The 21,143-nt window shown below is 37.1% G+C and overlaps 2 protein-coding genes across 2 annotated transcripts; one reads left to right on the forward strand and one right to left on the reverse strand.

Annotated features, from left to right (window-relative positions):
- The first annotated feature begins 2,120 nt into the window (after nt 1-2,120).
- Nucleotides 2,121-2,996, forward strand: LOC102705179 (dirigent protein 5-like). Its single transcript, XM_006658816.3, has one exon. It carries the CDS (start codon nt 2,169-2,171, stop codon nt 2,763-2,765), a length of 597 nt encoding a protein of 198 aa, XP_006658879.1. The 5' UTR covers nt 2,121-2,168; the 3' UTR covers nt 2,766-2,996.
- A 2,623-nt stretch (nt 2,997-5,619) lies between these two features.
- LOC102705454 (kinesin-like protein KIN-12E) lies at nt 5,620-16,892 on the reverse strand. The gene is made up of 33 exons (XM_040526423.1): nt 16,509-16,892; nt 16,167-16,322; nt 16,002-16,085; nt 15,810-15,929; nt 15,629-15,742; nt 15,451-15,543; nt 15,184-15,344; nt 15,037-15,111; nt 14,529-14,616; nt 14,373-14,431; nt 14,231-14,294; nt 14,078-14,143; nt 13,857-14,003; nt 13,661-13,765; nt 13,297-13,532; nt 13,119-13,188; nt 12,957-13,013; nt 12,757-12,836; nt 12,319-12,376; nt 12,176-12,232; nt 11,018-12,100; nt 8,928-10,226; nt 8,751-8,858; nt 8,267-8,412; nt 8,084-8,171; nt 7,930-8,004; nt 7,611-7,847; nt 7,110-7,208; nt 6,943-7,017; nt 6,789-6,847; nt 6,518-6,629; nt 6,294-6,395; nt 5,620-6,211 (listed from the first exon to the last, which is right to left on the reverse strand). Exons 1-33 carry the CDS (start codon nt 16,890-16,892, stop codon nt 6,065-6,067), a joined length of 5,904 nt encoding a protein of 1,967 aa, XP_040382357.1. The 3' UTR covers nt 5,620-6,064.
- Nucleotides 16,893-21,143: the final 4,251 nt, after the last annotated feature.

Genomic DNA, 21,143 nt, shown 5'->3' on the forward strand with positions numbered 1-21,143 from the left:
ATGACGTCGAGCCATCGTGACATGGAATACAACTGATCACCTTTCCTTTTAGTTTTTTCTTCCCCAATTCCTTTTTATATTCAGCCATACATGGTGACCACTCGTTAATTTCTAGTAATATGTAGTGTTAACAACGTGTCACTGTTCGATATTGTAGTTTCAGCAACTACTCTAACATACCATGTATTTATCGATTACTTTTCTCCAACCATAATTTTAATATTCTGGTCGAGTCAAAACACATAGAATCGGTGTGTTTGGACACGCGCATTTTTAATAATTCATAAAAAATGCACAGAATCTCATCGAATATAGGTCAAGTCCCCTATTTAAATAAGCATTTATCGATAAATATAGTCTATGTAGCTTCTATATCCTGACAGTAAGAAAATACCATAGCGATAAATACCAAACAATACATTTTCGAGCGAAAAAATAATTTACAAATGAAATTTTTATATATATGTCCACAGCGATCTAAAGTCAAATATGAAAAATAAACTATAATAAAAAACATCAAAATTAATTCCAAATTTAAGGTTAAAGATTTAAATTTTGGTTTATAAACGTAAACAAAAGCCAAAACTGAGGGGTAAATCAACTTATATTTTCAATATATCCCCTGGGCTTCTCTGTCGATTTCATCGTTGACTAGTACTGTTCAAACTGTGGCGGACAGTAACTTTAAATGATTAGTTATGATAAATAAAAAGTTTATTGCTTATATTTAGGATGTACTGCGTAATGCACTTCAATAATATGGCACCATTTTAAGTGTTATGGTTTTTTTTTATAATTATCATTATCAAAGTTTTAATGTGAATAGTATGCGGTGCCACATCTATAAAAGTATTATAAAAGTATTAAGTAATGGAGGGAGTCTCATATTGTTGCCTCCAATATAAATTTATTTTCTACTACACATGCGCACTCTAGTTACATACGCCTCTATATTTTTGTTTTTGCTTTTTTTAACCTTAAATTTGTAATTAATTTTTAGAGTTTTTTTTATTAAAGTTTATTTTCAACATTGAATTTTAAAAAAAAATATGTATATAAATTTTTTATTTATAAATTATTTTTTATTTACAAATATATCGTTCGGTTTTTTCATAATAACAACGTCGCCATCGCGTATCAGAATACACATGGTCATCAATCTCTTCGTAGAACAATCATTGCAACTTTGTTTTTCATCAAAGAAAAGTTCCTCCCTTTGGCAATTCTTCTCCAACTCCTTTATATCTCCACCCACATATGGTAAGCTGAGCTGGAAGAGAATCTTTGACGTGGCCAGGCAAAACCACACGCTAGGTCATCGCACTGTGTATGGTCTTAGAGCTTTTTTATCATCTTTTTACCATATTTTATAGTGTAAAAGTCTAATAACTTGAGGTACATTATAGTACCAAAATTTTGCACTAAAATTTTTAATAGCTTATGATACTTTTTAAGGATGATAAAAAAAGTCATGGCCTTATATTCCCACCCATATATAGTAATAACCACTCGTTTCCAAATATGCAGTGTTAACGACATGTCCCTGTTAGATATTGTCGTTTAAGCAACTACCCTACCATTCCATGCATCAATCAGTTACTCTTCTCCAACCATGATTATATGTCTGGCCGCGTCAAAACACATAGAAAATATACCATATATACACAAACACTATCGTCGGATACCAATCCATAGAGATACTACGACCTAACAACCAGTTTTCAGTGGCGAATCTAGGATTTTAACTAAGGGTATGCCAAAAAAACTTATCATATACAACTTGTTAAATTTATTTTATTAAATTGGTATAACCATAAAATTGACGACGTGATTCAACGTATATACATTAAGTAACATATATTCTTATTTAGATGAGTTTTGGTTATATACATATATACCGGATATAAAATATAGGGTATGCCAGAGCATATCTTAGCTCCACCCCTGCAGTTTTCTATTATTTTCTCGAGGGAAAGAGATGTGCTATCTAACTTAGTAATTATACCCTGATTTGGCCTTTTTTTCGTGTAATTCGGACACGCATGAATGCGTGCATATTTCATTCCTCGATCACTATAAATAGGCAGGCAAGATCGAGCTTAGCTGCCGCAGCAACATTACTTGCCAATTGAGTGAGCTAGCTCGATCGATAGCATCTAAGCATCACGATGCAGGCTCGGATCGCTACCATCTTCGTCTTCCTGCTCAGCCTCAGCTCGGCGAGCGTCGCGCATGGCCGCCGGAGCAGCAGCAGGAGGCTCGTCATGAGCCACGGCGACGAGCCGTGCGAGAAGATGAGGCTCTACTTCCACGACATCCTCTACGACGTCAGCAACAGCACGGCGAACTCGACGTCGGCGGTGGTCGCCAAGCCGACGGCGCTGCTGCAGGCGACGATGAACGCCTCCGTGTTCGGCACGATGATGGTGTTCGACGACCCGATGACGGAGGGGAAGGCGCTGCCGCCGGCGCTGGAGGAGACGGCGGTGCGCGCGCAGGGGCTCTACTTCTACGACCAGAGGCGGGCGCCCTCCGACGCGTGGTTCGCCTTCTCCGTCGTCTTCAACTCCACGGAGCGCCGCGGCACGCTCAGCGTCATGGGCGCCGACATCGTCGCCGAGGAGACGAGGGACCTCTCCGTCGTGGGCGGCACCGGCGACTTCTTCATGGCGCGCGGCGTCGCCACGCTCCGCGGCGACGCCGTCGAGGGGTTCAAATACTTCCGGCTGCAGATGGACATCAAGCTCTACGAATGCTACGCCTGATTATCGATGCATGCATGGTATAGTATAATATGTGCACGTGGTGCCTGTTTTAATTACGTGATGTCTGTTTTCCCATCTTGGTATGCATGATGCATCGATGAACGTGCAAAAATCAAAATGTATCCCAAACCCTAAATAATTATTAAGATATGTGATTGTTTAGGCTAACGTGGATAGAGTTGTGAAAAAGAACTTGTTTCCGCTATATTTTTTTTATCTTTCATACATAGGAGAAGTGATGTTATGTTAGGAATAGTCCTCGTTGAAAGTTTGGGGAGTTGAGCCAACTTTAAAATGGAAGAGTTCCTTATCTCTTTGGCAAGCTTTTGAGGTGTAGAAAAACTTTCTTTCGGTTGGATCAACATCTCCCGGTTTTAGGTTGTGTCCACCATCTCTCTAGTACCGTGCACACTCAGGTGAACTGCGGGTATGAGGTCCGTATGTTCCTTTGTGTTGGGTTGGTCAGTGGACCACAGGGTGTGAGGTCTGTATATGCTCATGTGTTGGACCGCTCAATGGATCGCAGGTCTGGGAGGCCCGTATGTGCTCGTGCGTAGAGCCGGTCAGTATTGTATGACGGGGAAGATTGTTAGAAATAGTTTCACATTGAAAGTTTAGGGAGAGTTAAGCCATAACTTAAAAAGTAGGAGAGTCTCCTACCTCTTAGGCTAGCTTTTGAGGTGAAAACTTTCTCCCGGCTAAGTCAACGTCTCCTGAATTTTGGGCAAAAATGGTGATCATGGTGAATGCTGTGGGAGCAAGAATAGAATGAGTTCTCCGATACTGGAGTCATCGTGAGATGCCACTTGATTATTAGCTTAGTTGCATGAAGATGATGGAAGGGGCGGAACAAGGAGGTTATGTGTCGGTTAGGTCTGTGGTGTTCGAACATGATGAAGTTGGGACGTCGTGTGGCTGGTGGTTTAGTTTGTGCTATGTGCTTGCTAGTCCATATATATGGACTAGTTGGGATACGTTGAAGCCAAATCATATAGTTATTGTGACATTTCTATTCTATAATATAAAAGACATAGAGACATAGATAAGATGACGAGAGAATCAAAGAGAAATGTCACAATAATTATAATTTTTTATCGATCTATATTTAGTGCACGTACTTCAGTTTTGGGTTTGGTTAAATCCTATTAATTTCATCCATTGTTTTTATGTTTCTTGGCAAAAAAAAAAGAACCTGGGTCTTGTCCAGAACTTATTTTCAAATTTCACATCAAACGAATTTTACATGTTAAGAACTTCGTTTTACATGTTAAGAACTATAAGCATAACTTATAATTTTACGTATTAGTATAAAATTTTAAATAAAATGAACGTTCTAACGTACATTCAAAAGACAGGTGAAAGTCACGACGTCACCTGGTCACTGCTCCCTTCCTTTTTCATGGGAAGAAAAATTTCTCCTTGTGGCATTTCTTCCCCAGCTCCTTTTTTATCCCCAACCATAAAGAGCGAACCACTGTTTCCAACAACGACATGGCCTTGCTTGATATTGTACTTTCAGCAACTACTCTACCATGCCATATATATTTGTCAATTACTTTTCTCCAACCATGATTTTAGTATTCTGGCCGCATCAAAGTAGATAGGAAATTAAAATGTGACAACAGTTGTAAAAGTCGCTTTAATTTCTTTTGAGTCTTTTTTTTAATCAAAATAATTTCTTTGAGTCTTGCTCACTAACCCTAATTAGTTGTAACGTACTGATGCGTGTTAGTTCTGTCGTTGAAAAAAAAGTTATAAATTTGCTACCATTATCTAATAAAATTTTATGTTTACGGCCGGTTATTTTATTCACACTCACGTATATATGACTTTAATTTGTTGTCATTTTGTTTATTTTTTTAGATTATATCTCCTTCATCCCTAAATGTTTGACGTTGTTAACTTTCTTTACACGTTTGATTATTCGTCTTATTCAAAAAAATTTACATAATTATTAATTATTTTTATATCATTTTATTTATTGTTAAATATACTTTTATGCACATATATATAGCTTTATATATTTTTTAAAAAAAATAAATAAGACGAATAGGCATACGTGTATAAAAAAGTTAATTGTATCAAACGTTTAGGGATGGAGGGAATAGCTAGTTAGGAGTTAATTATTTAACCTCGAAATCAGGCCTTAATGCATATTATTACATTCCTCATCACTATTTAGCGTGAGCGCTCTTTTGCCTTGACCAGTAATGAGTTAGCAACTTACGGCTGGTCTGAGGTTGCATTCCATAGGTCAGCTACCTAAATCAGATTTTTATTATTTTTCGTACGCACGCTTTCGACCTGCTAATCATGACACATGCTAATTAGATTGGCATTTGACCGCATTAATTAGCTAATTGTGACACACTCATAAAATTAGGCTTGGTACATTAGAATGGCCATGGACACGCAACAACAGTCAACCATTACAACTGGACCGGTCCACTAGTACTAGTTATTTTCCTTCAGCGAAAGGGCCTGGCCTGTAGCTCGTCACGAGAGTATTATTAGCACTAAGATTTTAAGTTCGGCTTTTTGTTAGAGCGAATATTTTAGAATTCTAATCCCTTTATGCTTTCGGTGGTAAGTGACGGCAAGACTCCTGTGTTGACTTCGTAAATCTCTAAGATGTGCCGACCAGGCTTCAAAGGTGCTCATTGACTATATTCTTAAAAAAAGTTATTTTCCTTCACTTATAATAGTTTATAACTCATATCTTTTGAACTAGGTATAATTTCGGAAATCCCTTAAATCGTCGTACTCAACTTAAAATATAGAACAAAACAACTCCAATATAAAATACGTTCAAAAGTAAACAGGAATAGTCGCCTGTGGATTTGTGTTTCTTCCTTTCATTTTTCATCTAAAACCGAAAATTGTATCGTTATTGTTGTTTTCCCTAATTAATATAGGAATTTCTAGGCCATAACAGCAAACAGAACTACAGAAGGCTACCTTTTACATTACTTTACCTTGATAATAGATTTATACAGTGAATATACAGCCAATGCCAGTACAAAAAATAGAATGGCAACCGAGAGCTGCAAACAAGCATCTCAATGACTCGTTGAAGAAGTTTAAATAAGCCGTAGCTGCCATGTACATGTGGGAGGAGGAAAAATCTTCACAAAGCATAAATACAGTGGATGGCCTCCATAGACCTGGAGAGCTAAGGTTTTCTTCAGTCATCACCATTTCGACACTACATCTTCAGAAAAATAGGCTTGCAGTGTCAGGGAGGTGGCGGCTCAGACACAAGAAGTGTCGTCTGATGTGATTCATGTTCAGCCAGGGCTTCACTGATGTCTACCACGATGATGCGTCCTCGAGGGCTTTGCAGCATGGATTCGTGAATGCTCATGTCTCGCGTGGGAGAGAAGCATATCCGATTGGGCCAATCTCCTGCTGAATTCACTACTGCCCGCCGAACGATGATTTTCTCCCTGTTGAAATGATTCAGTAATGAGAACAGAATAATAGTATCTTCAATCATGGAAATGTTGCCATAGTTCAAAGTTGTTTCACCATCTGGAGCGTTGGCTCTGCAATCGCTTGACTTGACACTGCTAGCATTTCGATTTTTTCGTCCATTTCCATGACCCTCTGTTGAAGGTTATCTTTCTCCATCTACAAGAACACGGAAGAACAGTTCAATATGTATACAATGTTGCAATCAGGCAATTTAGTAGTCCAATAGCAGAATGGGATCTGAGGGAGGACGATCTGACGGTTGTAACTATTGTCTCAACCTGCAACAATTCGTTCTGGGCTTCGAGCATTTGCTCCCGTTGCTCAAGCTGTTCCACGAGCAGTTGGCTCTCCAACAAGTCGGCCTTTCTTTGGTCCATATCATCAAGCAAGCTAAAAGGAAACAAATACCCAACATGGTGTAACTTGGGGTATGGTTTCAGTTGTTCAATTGATTTAACGGTATCAACTATCAAATGACAAAGAAAAACCAAAAAATGGAAAGCTCATCTTGATGTAGGCATAAATTCCTTTAGGGAACATAAGAATCACCTGTCCCTTTCTTGAATGAGATGACCAAATTGTTCTTTGAGCATATATAGTTCCACATCCTTGATTGACAAAGCACATGAAAATAGGAAATTCTGTCACCTTAAATGATCCAAAAATGTCAGAGGTGTGAAATAAGAACTAGTTAGTGGCCTACCTTTGACTTTGACTGTTCAATTTGTTGCTGGGAAGCTATTAACAATTTCTGCAACTCTTCCTGGTCAAGCATGTTCTGTGTACAGAAAAACAAATCACATATCAGTGAACTGGCTGACAGTAAGGCCTAATTCTATGTGTATATACTAGTATACTGCTGCAACTTACAGCGTAGTTTGTCATGTCTAATTTGACACCAAGTAGTTCCCTTATAATATCATGTGTCATGCTATCCACAGCAGCCAGTCTCGATGTTAGCAAGCAGATCTATGAATAATGAGGAAATACAAGCAGCTGGTATAAGGTACTTCTTTCAACATAGGTTAATGAAGTTTAATACTTTATAACAGACATATTCCATTTTCCCGAACAAACTTTTTGAAAAAGGTACCCAGACAATCTTGACTACAATGAATGTTTCTTATAATTTAATCAAAATTGATTTGATTATTTCATCAGATTTCAGGCGCAAAATCTCTATGTATTTGCACTCTAGATCACTGTGTAAATTGAGATGACACATTCTATAAAACAGGAATAGCTCGTCCAAGAAGTTCTACACCTCAGTCAACACCTTGATTTGAAAATTGAAAGCATATGATTATGACTGACTAGAGACGAATAATTTGGCCTGAACCATGATAATAACACATGCAACACAATAGTTACCTCTTTCTGTTTATTAGAAACCAATCCTTCTAGTTCTTCAATCCGCTGGCGTGCCACTGAAATTTCTTGATCCTTTTCAGAGTTCATCTGTTGAACTATGCTAGATATGCATCGAAAAGGTGAACCGGATCCTCGTGTTCGTCCTGAAGGTTTTTCTATTTTGGTATGGCCAGAATCAGAATTAGATTCATGTAGACCAAACTTCTGTTTAGAAATCATGTGCTCCATTTCCTGATACTGTAAAGCCCAACCTATTAGCATCTCTGAAGATATATATAAATAATGAAATTGGCAATACCAACAGCTGAAGGTTTCATACCTTCTCCTGGAAAAGCAAAGACTGTGCTTCTGAATGAAGGACCAGCTCAGCTATGTGCTCTTTGTATTGCCTTATCTATGTACACAAAAAGAAGGTATTGGAATACCTTTTATAGACATAAGTAAAATAATGATGTGTCGTACTTCAAACATACCTCCTCATCTTTACAACTGGCTTCCACTGTGAGACATTCAATCTTTCTTCTAGCATCCTGATGTGCAATAATCTCTGCTTTCAACCTCCTACCATAAGGGTACAAACGACAAATAATTGAAAAACAGGATCTGGTGGAAGTCTCACTTTTCTAATTGAAAAATCAGATGGAGAGAATTCTCACTTTTCTAATTGGCATCTCCCTGGACACAATTGCTCCTTGGCATCACATTTTGATGTGCTTTCTACAATGAACATCTCTTGAGCTTGTTCAGCTTCAGATTGTTTATATATTTGATAACTCTTCACTTCTTCTTTAAGGTTACATACCTTCAGTTAAACAGATAATATGTGATGTACTAGGTATAATTTTCATTAAAATCTAGCCAAGTATGCATTCACATGAATTGCCCTTTACATAGTTACATTGGAGATGTTGAATTCCAGGCTACCCATCACAGGTTGCTTCTCTTTGATGTGCTATTGTTGTTATTCTTTTCCTTTTTCTGGTACCCATTTATTAGACACTCCTTTTGTACTAAAATATCCAAAGGACAGTTTTATTTTGCAACTAACAGAGGCCTAACGGACTATTATCAAAAGGATGAATGGATGATCCTTGTAAAGCAGAAAAAACAACACAGGAAGCAGAGTATTGAACAGCTTACTTCTTCCTCCAGAACAGTTATAGTAGATTCAAGTTCTTCAACAGAACGTTCAAGAATCCTAACCTCTTCCACTTTCTCCTCAGCATATACCTTACTTATCTCTGCAGCCTACAAAAGCAGTACAAATGAATTTTATGTAAATTGCAATCGAGAACACATGGCATTAGTAGTACTTACTTGACGAGCTTCAATAGAAGCAGCTTCATTCTCCTCAGCTAAAGCCACAGCCATTTCGAGCTTGTCAGTTAACTTGAGTATTTCTTCTTCAAGATTTCCCTTGTCAATACTTATAACTTTAAGGTTATCATTTATTTCTTTGATATGTGACATCAAGCGTCCCTCATCAGAAGAATTAAGCAAAAGTATTTGGTGCTCCAATCCCTCTATAATCTTAGATTTGTCTTCCAGCAGTGTTTTTGTTTGACTAATCATCATAGTTTCCTCTTCCAACATCACTTTGAGATCGTTGTTCTCCTTGAACAACTCTGATGACAAACTTTCAGAATGTTCTAACTCAGACCTTAAGATTAGGAGTGCAGCACCATTTTCAGCCAGCTCTTTCTCTAGCGCTTTTTTTTGTTTCAGCATGCTTTCCATTGCAGAATTTTTCTTTTCAAGTTCTCTTTGAACACTGACAAGGGCATCTGATATTTCATCAGCTTTGTCTTTCATGTCCTTCACTTGTGAGGTAGACTCTTGCAGTAGTTTAAGATCAAAAGACAATCCTTCTGCAACATCACTTTTCCTGTCAAACTCTCTTCTTAGTGATGCATAATCCATATCGAATGTCTTTTCTACATTGCTATCTTCCAGTTCTGCACTACTGCCAATGGGAACTACATGCACAGATGGCTTTTTCTTTCCATCTAAAACCATAGATGTTCCTTGATAAAATTCACCATTTGTACCACCCAACTGACGTGAACATGACTCAACTTGTTGAGATACTCCTGCATAAGTACTTGAATTAGTGCGATGGATCTGCTCAGTATGATAATTGCCTTGTTCTTCTAGAAGTGCTCCCATGTTAATAAGATAAGACCTTGATTCATATACCCATTTCCTCAGGTCCTGACCAAAATTGATAACTTCCGAGCAGAACGCAAAGAGTTCTACTGTAGTAATTCTTTGTATTTGATGAAAAGATTCTTTAATAATAGTAGCAAGGTTTGTCATCTCTGCTACACATTCATTTACTTGTTCATGCAATTTGTCATACCTCAGTGCGGTAAATGAATTTGATGTTTCAAGCTCCTGCAAATCATTGATCAAAGAAGTTTTCTCAACCAACAACAGTTCCACTGCTTGCCTGCAATTGTCTTTTTCAAGTTTTAGCTCCTCGTTGGCCTTCAACAAAGATGACAGCATAGTTTCAGCTTCTTCCATGGTTTCTTGAGCTTCCTCAAAATTTGAAAATAAGGCAAGAACCTTATTTGATTTGTCTTCAACAAGATGCAACACATCTTCAAGCTTTGACTGTAGGATTTTAGAACAATTAAATTGAAATTATTAATGAGATTGTTTATAACCCAAAAGGAAGAACATCAACTAGAACAACAAAGAAAGTCATTATGTCTGGATGCATATAGTATGTCATGTAAAGAGGCTGACATCATGTTTCATGTAATATTATGTTCATATCTTTCTAGAATGATAGGCGGTATGCAAGCAGAATTACAGATTCAGAAATATGAGAACTTGTACCAAATTTCATGTGATGAATTTGACCAAAAAAAAAATGGCATATCATGACGGCCTTTGGATAGAATTTATAGCAAGTACTATAAAGCACATGACAGTGAAGCATAAATGCATAATCCTCACATGTACATGACCGTAGATAATTGTTGAAATTTAGTCTGCTCAGCTCATCTATTGTTATATATTTAGGAAACAAAGTTGATGAACATAAAATAAAAGACAAGAATTAAACCATTACAGAAGGTGACTGTTAAACGCAATTTCAGTTTTTTCTTATCTTTTCAATTGACAAGTGGTTAACAGTAAAAGGGGCCTTGAGAGGAGGTACAAATTAAATAGTGGGCTTAGTATGTTCAAGTTCAACACTGAATATTTCTATAGGAAGATCAAATTATAGTCTTTCGCAAGGAAATCCTACTGTTAACCTTCCACTTCTCCTACAACACATGGAATTTGTGTAAGAAAACACTATCTCCAACTGTACCATGTCTGATACTCTGGTGTCTGATCCATTCAACTAAACAACTTATATGGCTACTGACTACTGTAAGAAACTTGGTGCATACCTGGCAGAGTGTGTTAGCTTGATTGACTACTGACCCATCTCTGTACTGAGTTACTTCTGCAGTACCCACATTATCCGGTAAGTGAAACGCAAGACAAGAAAACTCTTCTGCTTCTTCTGCAAATAAGCAACTTTTTGGTTTCATCTTGCATTTTTGTTCTTGCACTACACAATCTTTTTGATGGGTTAAATCTAGTGGTTTTAGTGCTTCCTGGGATTCAGCGCTATCAAATAGCTGAGCTTCAGTGATAGCAAGAGTAGCACCTCTCAAAATGTGCAACTTTTCTTTCACCTCCCTGCCCATTCTCTGTGCAGCTTGCAGCTCACTTTGAAGCCTATAAATTATTTTTTCCTTCTTGATGCTAACTTTCATAGCTTTCTCCACATGTTCACTGACAGAATGATTGTTTTGAGGAAATGAGCTAATCATATTATCTATATTCTGATATGCATCATCTAAAGATTTGCAACCATCTGTCAAGAAGCTTGTCAGATCAACAATTGCAGACTCCCATTCCTCTGACAAAGTGGTAATTTCTACATCTTTGGCAACAATGATCTCTGAAAGCTTGGTACTTTCTTCAGCCATAATAACTAGCTTCTCTCTGAGACCTCCATTTATGCTTTTAATATATGCCAATTCATCCTGTAATAACTGTTCACTTGAACGCAATATCTCATTTTGATGATACAAAGATGTCTCATCATGCACACACGCCTTAGCTGCATTTTCATTTACTCGACTCGTTCCATCCCTTTCTACAAAATCTGATCCACATTTATTCTCCAATTGTCCATTCAAAACTATTCCCTTGTCAAGTAGATTATGTGAAGGACAATGGGTTGAACTGAAGCTTTGGGACAATACACCACCATGCTCTTGCACTTTTGTAGAATCCTTCAAATCACATCTTTCCCAATCAGAGAAATGCAAATGAGAAGGAGATTCCTGGCTTTCACTATAAATTTCTGAAGGTGGATTAAGTTCAAGTGATTCAGTAATATCAGTACTGGTCCCAGCATCCATGAATTGCTTTTCAACATCAATTGAATCCAAATACGAACTGCACCATCCTGCTTGATCCTGATATTAACTAAAAAAAATGTAAGACATATGCAAATCATACTTACAGGATATGAATAAAAAATAGTATCTCACATGTTGCATATGACTGGTCCTTGGTGTCACAGAGCTCTCCTTGACATCAGAAGCAACCTAAATGAATGAGCATCCAAGTTAAATTTAACTCTGACCAGAACAAAAAGCAAAACGAATTGAGGCTGCAAAAGTATTGTACATACTTGATCTGTACTGCAGTTCTGGTACTGCTTCAGTTCACAGCGTAGCTTATTTACTTCACTGCAAAAACATCAGGGTAATCAATTACCAAGCTTTTAAAATAAGCAGGCATATCTTGTGTAACAGTTATCCTAAGATGCAGTTCATAGTACTTAACAAATTTTAGATAGATTAAGAGAAAATAATTAGACCACAGATAATATGAAATTTTCTTTTACTATGAAGAATACTTCATTACAGAATTCCATGGAATGGAGACTTGGTAAAGTTAACAGAAAGGTGTGGATGCCATAGAATAATGCTGCTTCATTTGCATTGACACAGTGGAAGTACTTGATTATTCCCATCTTCTGGAACACAATTCCTTTTTTGTATGAAATTATAAAATTTATAAACGTAAATCTTTGTTCATTATAGGGTTGGTGTAAATAAATGCTTACCGTGCTAGCAGAACATTGTTTTCTAAGCATGCGTCCAATTCCTTCCTGCAGGTGTTCAGCTCCTTGATAATCACATCACCCTAAATGCATTATGTCCCACGTCAACCACTAAATATAGTTCAGGTTGTTCTTATTGAAACAGCAAACAAATTCATATCCATTGCTTTCACAAATAGAATGAAGTCCAAATGAGAACACACCTGAGCATCAATATTTTTAGGGGGTCTTGCATACTTCTGCTCAAGAATATGTAGGAACTGCACAGAGATGATGACAGAAGAGTAGAAAATTAGGCCAAACAATAAAAGGCTATGTTTTACAGATTTAATTCCACCAAAAAGAATGAGGCAGGTTGGATATACATGATTACGCAAAAGAGATATCTCCGTTAACAACATTTCTCGCTCCCCTTGCTTGCAGAACTTCTCAAGTCTGTATATGAGGTCAGTAAAATAAGCTACAAGTTTTAGGACTTGTGTGAAGTGCTTGTCTACAAATTAAAATCATTAGTGCTATGGAACTGCAAGAATGAGATATTACGTTCTAACTTGCTCAATTAATCTCTTGTTTTCCAAAGCAAACTGAGCTAGTTGAGAATTATCATTGATTTGCTCTTGCAGTAACTGAATCTCTTGGAACATTGCAGCATTTTCATCCATCAGATAGCCATCAGATGATATCAGGTTTTCGGCTAATAAATCCAATCTTCTTATTTTTTCATCACGAAGTTTAACCGTCATTCTCAACTGCCGTGCATCAGATTCCATCAGGTTGACCTGAAAAACACATATAGCTTGTATCTCCCAATATTGAAAAAAGCATACACTGATACAGCATATTTTGGAAATGTAAGAGTAATCATTAGCTCTTTTCAAGCATTATCTGTAGCAGAATATTGTATTACCATACGGTTCAGACGCTTTATTTCACATTCCAGCTTCCTCATTTCAGTCTCCGCTGATTTCTCTCTCCTAAGACTCCCAACCAAAACATCTTCCAGATGGCTAACCTGCTCTTAGAGTAAAACAAGGAATTGGTAACAGATAATAACAGATTGACTGATCATATTTATAACCAGTAAGTAAAACATGCCATGTGACCTTTTGCTTTAGGAGATCCAAATCACAGGCTGACTGATCATCGACTCCGCCCAAACTATTGAATTCATTATCATAGCCTGATTTTAAAAGCTGAAAGCTAGGTGATCCAGGGACATTTTGTTGCTTCTTCAAGCAAGTTAATTGATCCTGTTGGAACCAAAGAACTTAATTTAAATAAAAACGCCATAAAATCCAAGCAAGGTTTTGCTATGAAGTGTTACCTTTAAATTTTCTATCTGCCTTTGTAATGCCATAATATCTCCTGACGCATCTTCATTTACTTTGGCCTAGCACAAACAGATAAAGCCTCAAAAGTCAGAAATTTCTCTTATCTTAGCAAACTTTGGAATTCTTAAAATTACAAACAATATTACATTATTTTGGATCATCTTAGCACGTTGTGCAAACTTCAAGGTACTCAATGTCTCACTGGAGGAACTGCAAGAATAATTCAGAATTAGTAATCTACCAAAAAAAAACTGAATGTGGGAAATGAATATAGAGGACATCTTATACCAAATAGAAGGGCTAACGTTGGCAACAATTGTTGTTTTAGAATTCCCTCCTAGAGAATCCTAGTTAAAAAAGGCATAAGTCAGCCAGTGAAAAGAATAAATGGAACAACAGAGGGGAAAAAATATTTCAGCAGTCTATAATTGTTACTATGTTAACCTGAAGGAGAAATGTAAGCCTTGAATCTCTATAGGGCACATGTCGGTTTTTCCCATTGGCAACATCCACCAGAGTCATTATAACAAGCCTGAAATAGTACAATGAGTAGAACCTTTTAAACTACAATATTCTTATTCTAGAAAAGCATTCAGTCCTAGAATTCAAATATATGTGCGTCTTTGCACTGTACTGCACTTTGAAAGTTTGAATAAGGAAAACTGAAGACACATATTCATGGTTCTCTTTCACTTAGCCATAAATGCATCAGGCTTCATAAAATGGAGAACATAGCTAAAAGTCTCCACTTTAAAATGCATAAAGTGAGCCGTATTATGGTGCCATTTTAAAATTCTAGAATGAGAATCTAGTTTCACTTGCTAAATGATAATGTTTTGCCAACTGGATATGTATTGCAAATATGGCTATTCTTCTAGATCTATACAAGAAAGAATGCACCAAAAAGTCATGCAAAAACAATGCTGTGTGAAAGGCTGAGAGCAAAATTTACCCAAGAGTTGACAATGATCTATTAATGTTTGCAGCTTCTTTCAAGCGTTCTCCTTCAGCACCTGAACTTTTCTGCCTAGTTTGAATTCAATTAAGTCAGCATTTGTAAAGACAAGAAAGGGCATTATAGCAAGGCACTGTAATTCACCTCTCGGAACCAGCAAGATCAACCAAATTTAACCTCCCAAAGCGGAGGTGTGTCATTGAATCTCTTTCCCAGTGACTCTCAATGACACAAGTGAAGACACTATGTGAACGGCTGCTCTCACTATTCATATTTGTCGCTGCCATTTTCCTATTTGCAACCCCCTGAAAGAACAATTTAGAAGCTTCACTAAAGTATTCAACACATAACAATTATAATACCTCAGGTACTCAGGCAATGGAGCGTGCAATGAAGATAAGATTCTATTACCTGTAACAATAACATCATAACATCTTTAACAGATGACACAGAACATTCCATTAGGTTCTCAACATATACACCTTTCTTTATATCTTCACGGATCTACGAAGCAATATATGTGTTAATTTCCACATTAAATTAGTACAGTAGGAAGAAATCCTCAAATGGAAACTAGTAGGCAAACTACCTGAAGATTGGTTGATGATGGTTCAAGTAGATCAGTTATCTGTTCATTATATATCTCCAGGAAGGAGCATTTGCATATATATTTCAGTTTGTCCTCTCTTCGCCTCTCCTCTTCCTTTAAGAAACATAGCATTTAGTTTCCCTTATTATCTATTAACAACAATCAAATATATTGTCCTTACCTCTTTTATTCGAGCAAAAAGATACTCGAAAATGCGAGGTGTCAAACCAGAGTCTTTGCTAAGTTCATTGCCCAGCTTACTAAGCTCGCCCATCATCGTGTATGTTTTCCCACTTCCTGTCTATGAAAACAATAGGCGAATCATGCATGTACATCAGACAAATCCTTAGTACTCCGTACAATTTAGTCTTACCTGTCCATAGGCAAACAAACAGCCATTGTATCCAGACATGCAGTTCTCCACCATTGGACAACCAACAACCCTGAACAATTTCTCCTAGAGCAATTATAAAGAACATTGATTAGACTAGAACCGTTCCTTCAAAGTAATCAATAGCAGTGGCAGTACTCTAGAAACCTGTGATATTGTCTCGCATGCAACATGGTCAAACGTGAACATTGTCTCTGGGTGTCCTGTCCAGCTCAGCGTCTTTGAGCTATCCTGTACCAGGCATCTTCTCTGACCGTGCGCGGTGCTCTCGGCCGCACTGATGGGCCTTATCCGTATCAACACCTGAAGAAAATCACATCGCCACTTAGCATTACTAGCTTCAGAACTCTGTGTACACAAATTGGTAATCTAGCCACTCTGCATTTCGTTGCTAGTTCAATTGGGCATAGAATGGTTGTGGTTTGCTGCACTGTTACTGCGATGCTTCGGTCTGTGAAAAATTTATGGGGAAGGAACAAGCACACCAACCTGCACGTTGCGATCCTTCCAGAACGCGGGGTCCTCGTCGAGCTCAAAGTACGGCACCTCGACGGGCACCTCGGCGGCGGCGAGATCCCTGAGGTCGAAGGCCCTCCTCGACGACGTCCCGATGGAGGAGGTCCGATCCCTGCAGGCCCGGGGCGTGCCCGCCAGCGACTTGGGCGTGGCCGGCGCGGACCGCGGGTTCCTCCCCGGGTCCGCGATGGCCGCCAGCGGCGACCTCGGCGGCAGCATGAACGGCAGCGCGGCACCGGCCACGGCGGTGGGTGAGGGCGCAGCGAGGTCGTCGTTCTCGTTGGTCTCCGGGTCGGCGCGGCGGGCCATGAGGGCCCTCGAGGTGGAGGCTCGGCGGCCGGCGCCGTGGCCGGCCATGGCTGGGGAACAGCGGAGGCGGCGAGGTGGGAGCGGTGGTGGTGGTGGAGTAGAGTAATGGGAGGGGGGCTCCTCCTTCCTTGGGGCTTGGGATTCTTCTTCTCCGCTCCAATTCGAAATTTGAACTGCGCATGCGAGTGACGCTGTGGATCTGACTGCGACCAAGCCTTTTTCAGTCTTCCTTTCCTTAATAACGGGTAATTAGAGAGGTTAAGATTAATAATGGTGATGTCCTATTATCTTGTTTTAAGGCCCAAGTAAAAACATCACATCAAATCTTTTGACATAATTTAAAGTATTAAACATAGTCTAATTACAAAACAAATTTTAGATTCCGCCTAGAAACTACGAGACAAATCTTTTAAGTCTAATTAATTTATCATTAGCACATGTTGGTTATTGTAGCACTTATGGCTAATCACGTCTTAATTAGGTTCAAAAGATTCATCTCACGATTTCTCTCATCACCGTGTAATTAGTTACATGTCCAAAGATTCGACGTGATGTTTTTGGAAAAAGTTTTTGGAACGAAACAGGGCCTTAGTTACAAGACTTTCTGATCTTGACTAAATTTATATGCATACTAATAAATCAAGACATATATATATATAAAATATATAAATATATAAATAAATCTAGACAAAACGATAAAATATTATAATACGGGACTCAGGTAATAATATTTTTTGTATGGTGTAGGATCGATCACTTTATTTGTTGTCAATTTATTTAGTTTGATATCCACGGATAAAATATATGGGACCATATGAATTGACGACAGTTTTGTAGATTGTTTTTTCATGGTAATTTGTTTTTATCGTTAGCTAAGAACAGAAATATTAAAATTTAATCGTAAATTGTTTTTATCCTTTAATACATCATTTAGCATATTTTGTATCACTGGCCGACAGATGATACCCTTTATATAGTATAGAATCCCTACATTCTTCTGCTTTTCTAACAGCAGTGGCGCCTATAAAAGCTGCTCACTGTGCTTAATCCCTACACTAAGAGCATCTTCAGCAGTTTATCTAAATTTGATTATCCATATCTTCATTTGGATTGTCATCTAAAACAGTCTCTTTATTTTATATCTCTTTATACTCCAGCATATCATCTATATATAACATCTTTCATATATAACATCTTTCATATCTCTTTGAAAGATGTTCTCTCCTAATATGGATGGCATAAAAAAAATAAAGGATACGATGAATGCTCTAAGCTCATTTAAATCTGATCATCCATATATTCATTTGGATAATCATCTAAAATAGTTTTATCATTCATATTTCTTTATACTACATCAGATCATTCATATACAATATACTCCATATCCCTTTAGACGATGGATAAAAAATATTGTGGAGTTTCTCTCCTATTATGGATGAACAGAGGATGTGTTTTTTATGAAAAAAAGCTAAATGACATTTGCGAATAAAAAATAACTTACATGAATAAAATATTTATATATGTTTTTTTAGTGATCTAAAAACCAAATGTTTGAAAATAAACTTTTATATGAGCCCAACGGTAGGTGAGCCACTCACAGTCAACTCACAGGCCGACCCTTCCGGGGTAAACTTCAATGGCCACTGGGCCTCCACTTCTTGCATTGGTTGGCCCATCTCAACTATACAAGTCTACGGCCGCAAAGTCACAAATGGGCCCAACAGGTAGCTGCTTTTTCGTGCGTATTAGTTAATGTGACACGCTGCGATCTACTCCTAATCTCTTTGGTTTTGGCTTACATGAATGTGTTATTTTTTAGTGACAGAAGAAGAAAGGGAAACGGCCGAGCAATTCCTTAGCTTAGCCAAGCACGAATTATACACTTTCCACCTCAGTGGGCTCGTCCTTGCTCTGACCAAAAACAGCATCTTCCGACCATTCCAGCTGTGTCCACACCCTATCAACCTCTTAATTTTTGACACACTCACTAGAGGCCAATGTCTCACCGATCAACAATTTATATATTTATTTTTTACTTTATAAAGAAAATATTAATAATAGACAAAATTCAGGTTATAAAGAAACTATTAACAGACCCATACAAACACTAATTATTTATATTTAAATTTGATGTTACTTTTCATCGTTATGTCTTACTAGTAGTTATTATGTAAAAAATATGTATGGTCTCTTTTTATTACTATTTACGTATTTGCTACCGTATCTTTTTATCCTACGTGACAATTTATTTAATTATATTAATTACATACATTATTATGAATGTACTGCCCTGCAGCGAGTGAAATGATCCAGGTAATAGGGAGTATATCATCATTAGAGAATATTTTTTAGTGGCAAAAGGATAGGATAGGCCTAGCCTAGGCCCTGTTTAGATCCTTCAAAATGACAAAAATTTTGTTATTTTAGAGTATTTTTCGACAAAATGGATCTAAACACTAGGGTAACAAAATAACAAATTTGTATTTGGCATTTGATAGTCTAGAGTAACAAATTTCATCAAAGAGCACATAGGGATGTAGACCACCTCTCACTTTTACTAAAAAATAGTAACTTTTGTATGCCTCTTAACACCAAGTTGCAAAAATACAATGCCAAAGCTCTTATCACCAAAACTTTTGTCATTTAATGTTTGCTGTTCCAAATGAATCTAAACATGCCCTTAATTAAGCGCACGTTCGTTAAAACATATGTTTCTTGGTAAACAAGCTCAAGGGGAGAAACGCAGAGACTCGACTTTGGGCATTGACCGGAAGCTCCGAATCTGCCAGCCCACTCGTGAGCGTAAGTTGCGTTCACACGGTCGTCGAGCACGAACGCTCCCGGGTTTTCGCGCCAGGTGCATTCCATCATCCATGAGAGCAGGTAGTATAAATCAGTTGTAATCATATTTTAAAGATAAGAGAGAAGGGAGGTGGACGCTCTACATAGTCTCTGAGATAAAATGTGTATGATATGTGAGACCATAAATTATAGTTTTATAGATAACTATTGAATATATATATATATAAATTGAAGCTATACTATTGAACTTGCTCTGAATGAGCTGCACGCATGCAAAGCACGGTCGATCCGTTAGTAGACACGTTTCTTTCCTCTCATCATGTATGTTTTGTGTTTTTGTTATAAAAACTTATCATACGACATTTATATGACTACGTTGATCTCTTTACATAAATTTCTGTTTTTTCATAAATTTTTACCCACAGGCTTATTCAACTAATAACCAGGATTTTTTATAAAAAAAGATAGTGTGTATATATATAAGTTTATTATCTTATATTTTTAAATTAGATTTTTAATTTTTATAAAAATTAAATTCAGTCAGTTATATAAAGATAGTTTCTGTCTTTTATCAAACATAACATGGTTTATGTGTGTTTTTTAACTTTTAATATATAATTTAGTCATTTATATACTCAAATAATTATAAAACAATAAACAATCCAAAAGATCTAAAAATATTACTCCCTCCGTTCCAAAACAAATTAATGTTTCACTTTTTGTCTATAATGTTTGCCTCTACGTCTTATTAAAAAAATGTACGATTAACATTTTTGTTTTTGTTAGATGATAAATCATAAATATTATTTTTCTTGTGACATTTTTTTTAATTTTTGAAAAAAATTTTAAATAAAACGGATGATCAAACGCTAAACGTACGAGAACCGAAAAATTGGTTTGTTTTAGGACTGGGAGTACTTGAAAAAACCACGGCACTTATATGTATAGTAGAGCACCAGTTGCCTTGATCAGCCAGCCAACACATAAAAAACACCATCTTTAATCCGCGTCACTGACAGATAAGCCAATCACTTTGTCGTTCACAACATTTTAACAACGAATAAAGTTAATTAACCCCAGATTAATAAGATAGCGACAATGGACTTTTCAAACCAAGATTATATGAGATGGCATCCGCATGCACTGTGCCCAAAACGTGATCGGACCGCATACTCCTATGGCTGCATTATTTAAACCAATGTTCCATTACTTTTACATGCACACTTAAAATAATATAATGTGTATATAATATTATTATCTCACATTTCTAAAATAAATTAATTTTTGTCTCATATTTCTAGAATAAAATTTTAAAATCATTATAGTTATTACATGTTATATTAAAAACGAAGATCAAATTCTATCCTCCTTGAAAAGAGGACCGATGAATCTCCACCCCAATTTCTATCCTGATTATTTTATCAACTGCTCCGTATCCTTAATACTTAAAAAATCATTCTAATGTTTATAGGGACGAGTATAATCCAAGGCCAGTGA

The sequence above is a fragment of the Oryza brachyantha genome, chromosome 7 (assembly GCF_000231095.2).
Source record: "Oryza brachyantha chromosome 7, ObraRS2, whole genome shotgun sequence".
In the NCBI taxonomy this organism is placed as follows: domain Eukaryota; kingdom Viridiplantae; phylum Streptophyta; class Magnoliopsida; order Poales; family Poaceae; genus Oryza; species Oryza brachyantha.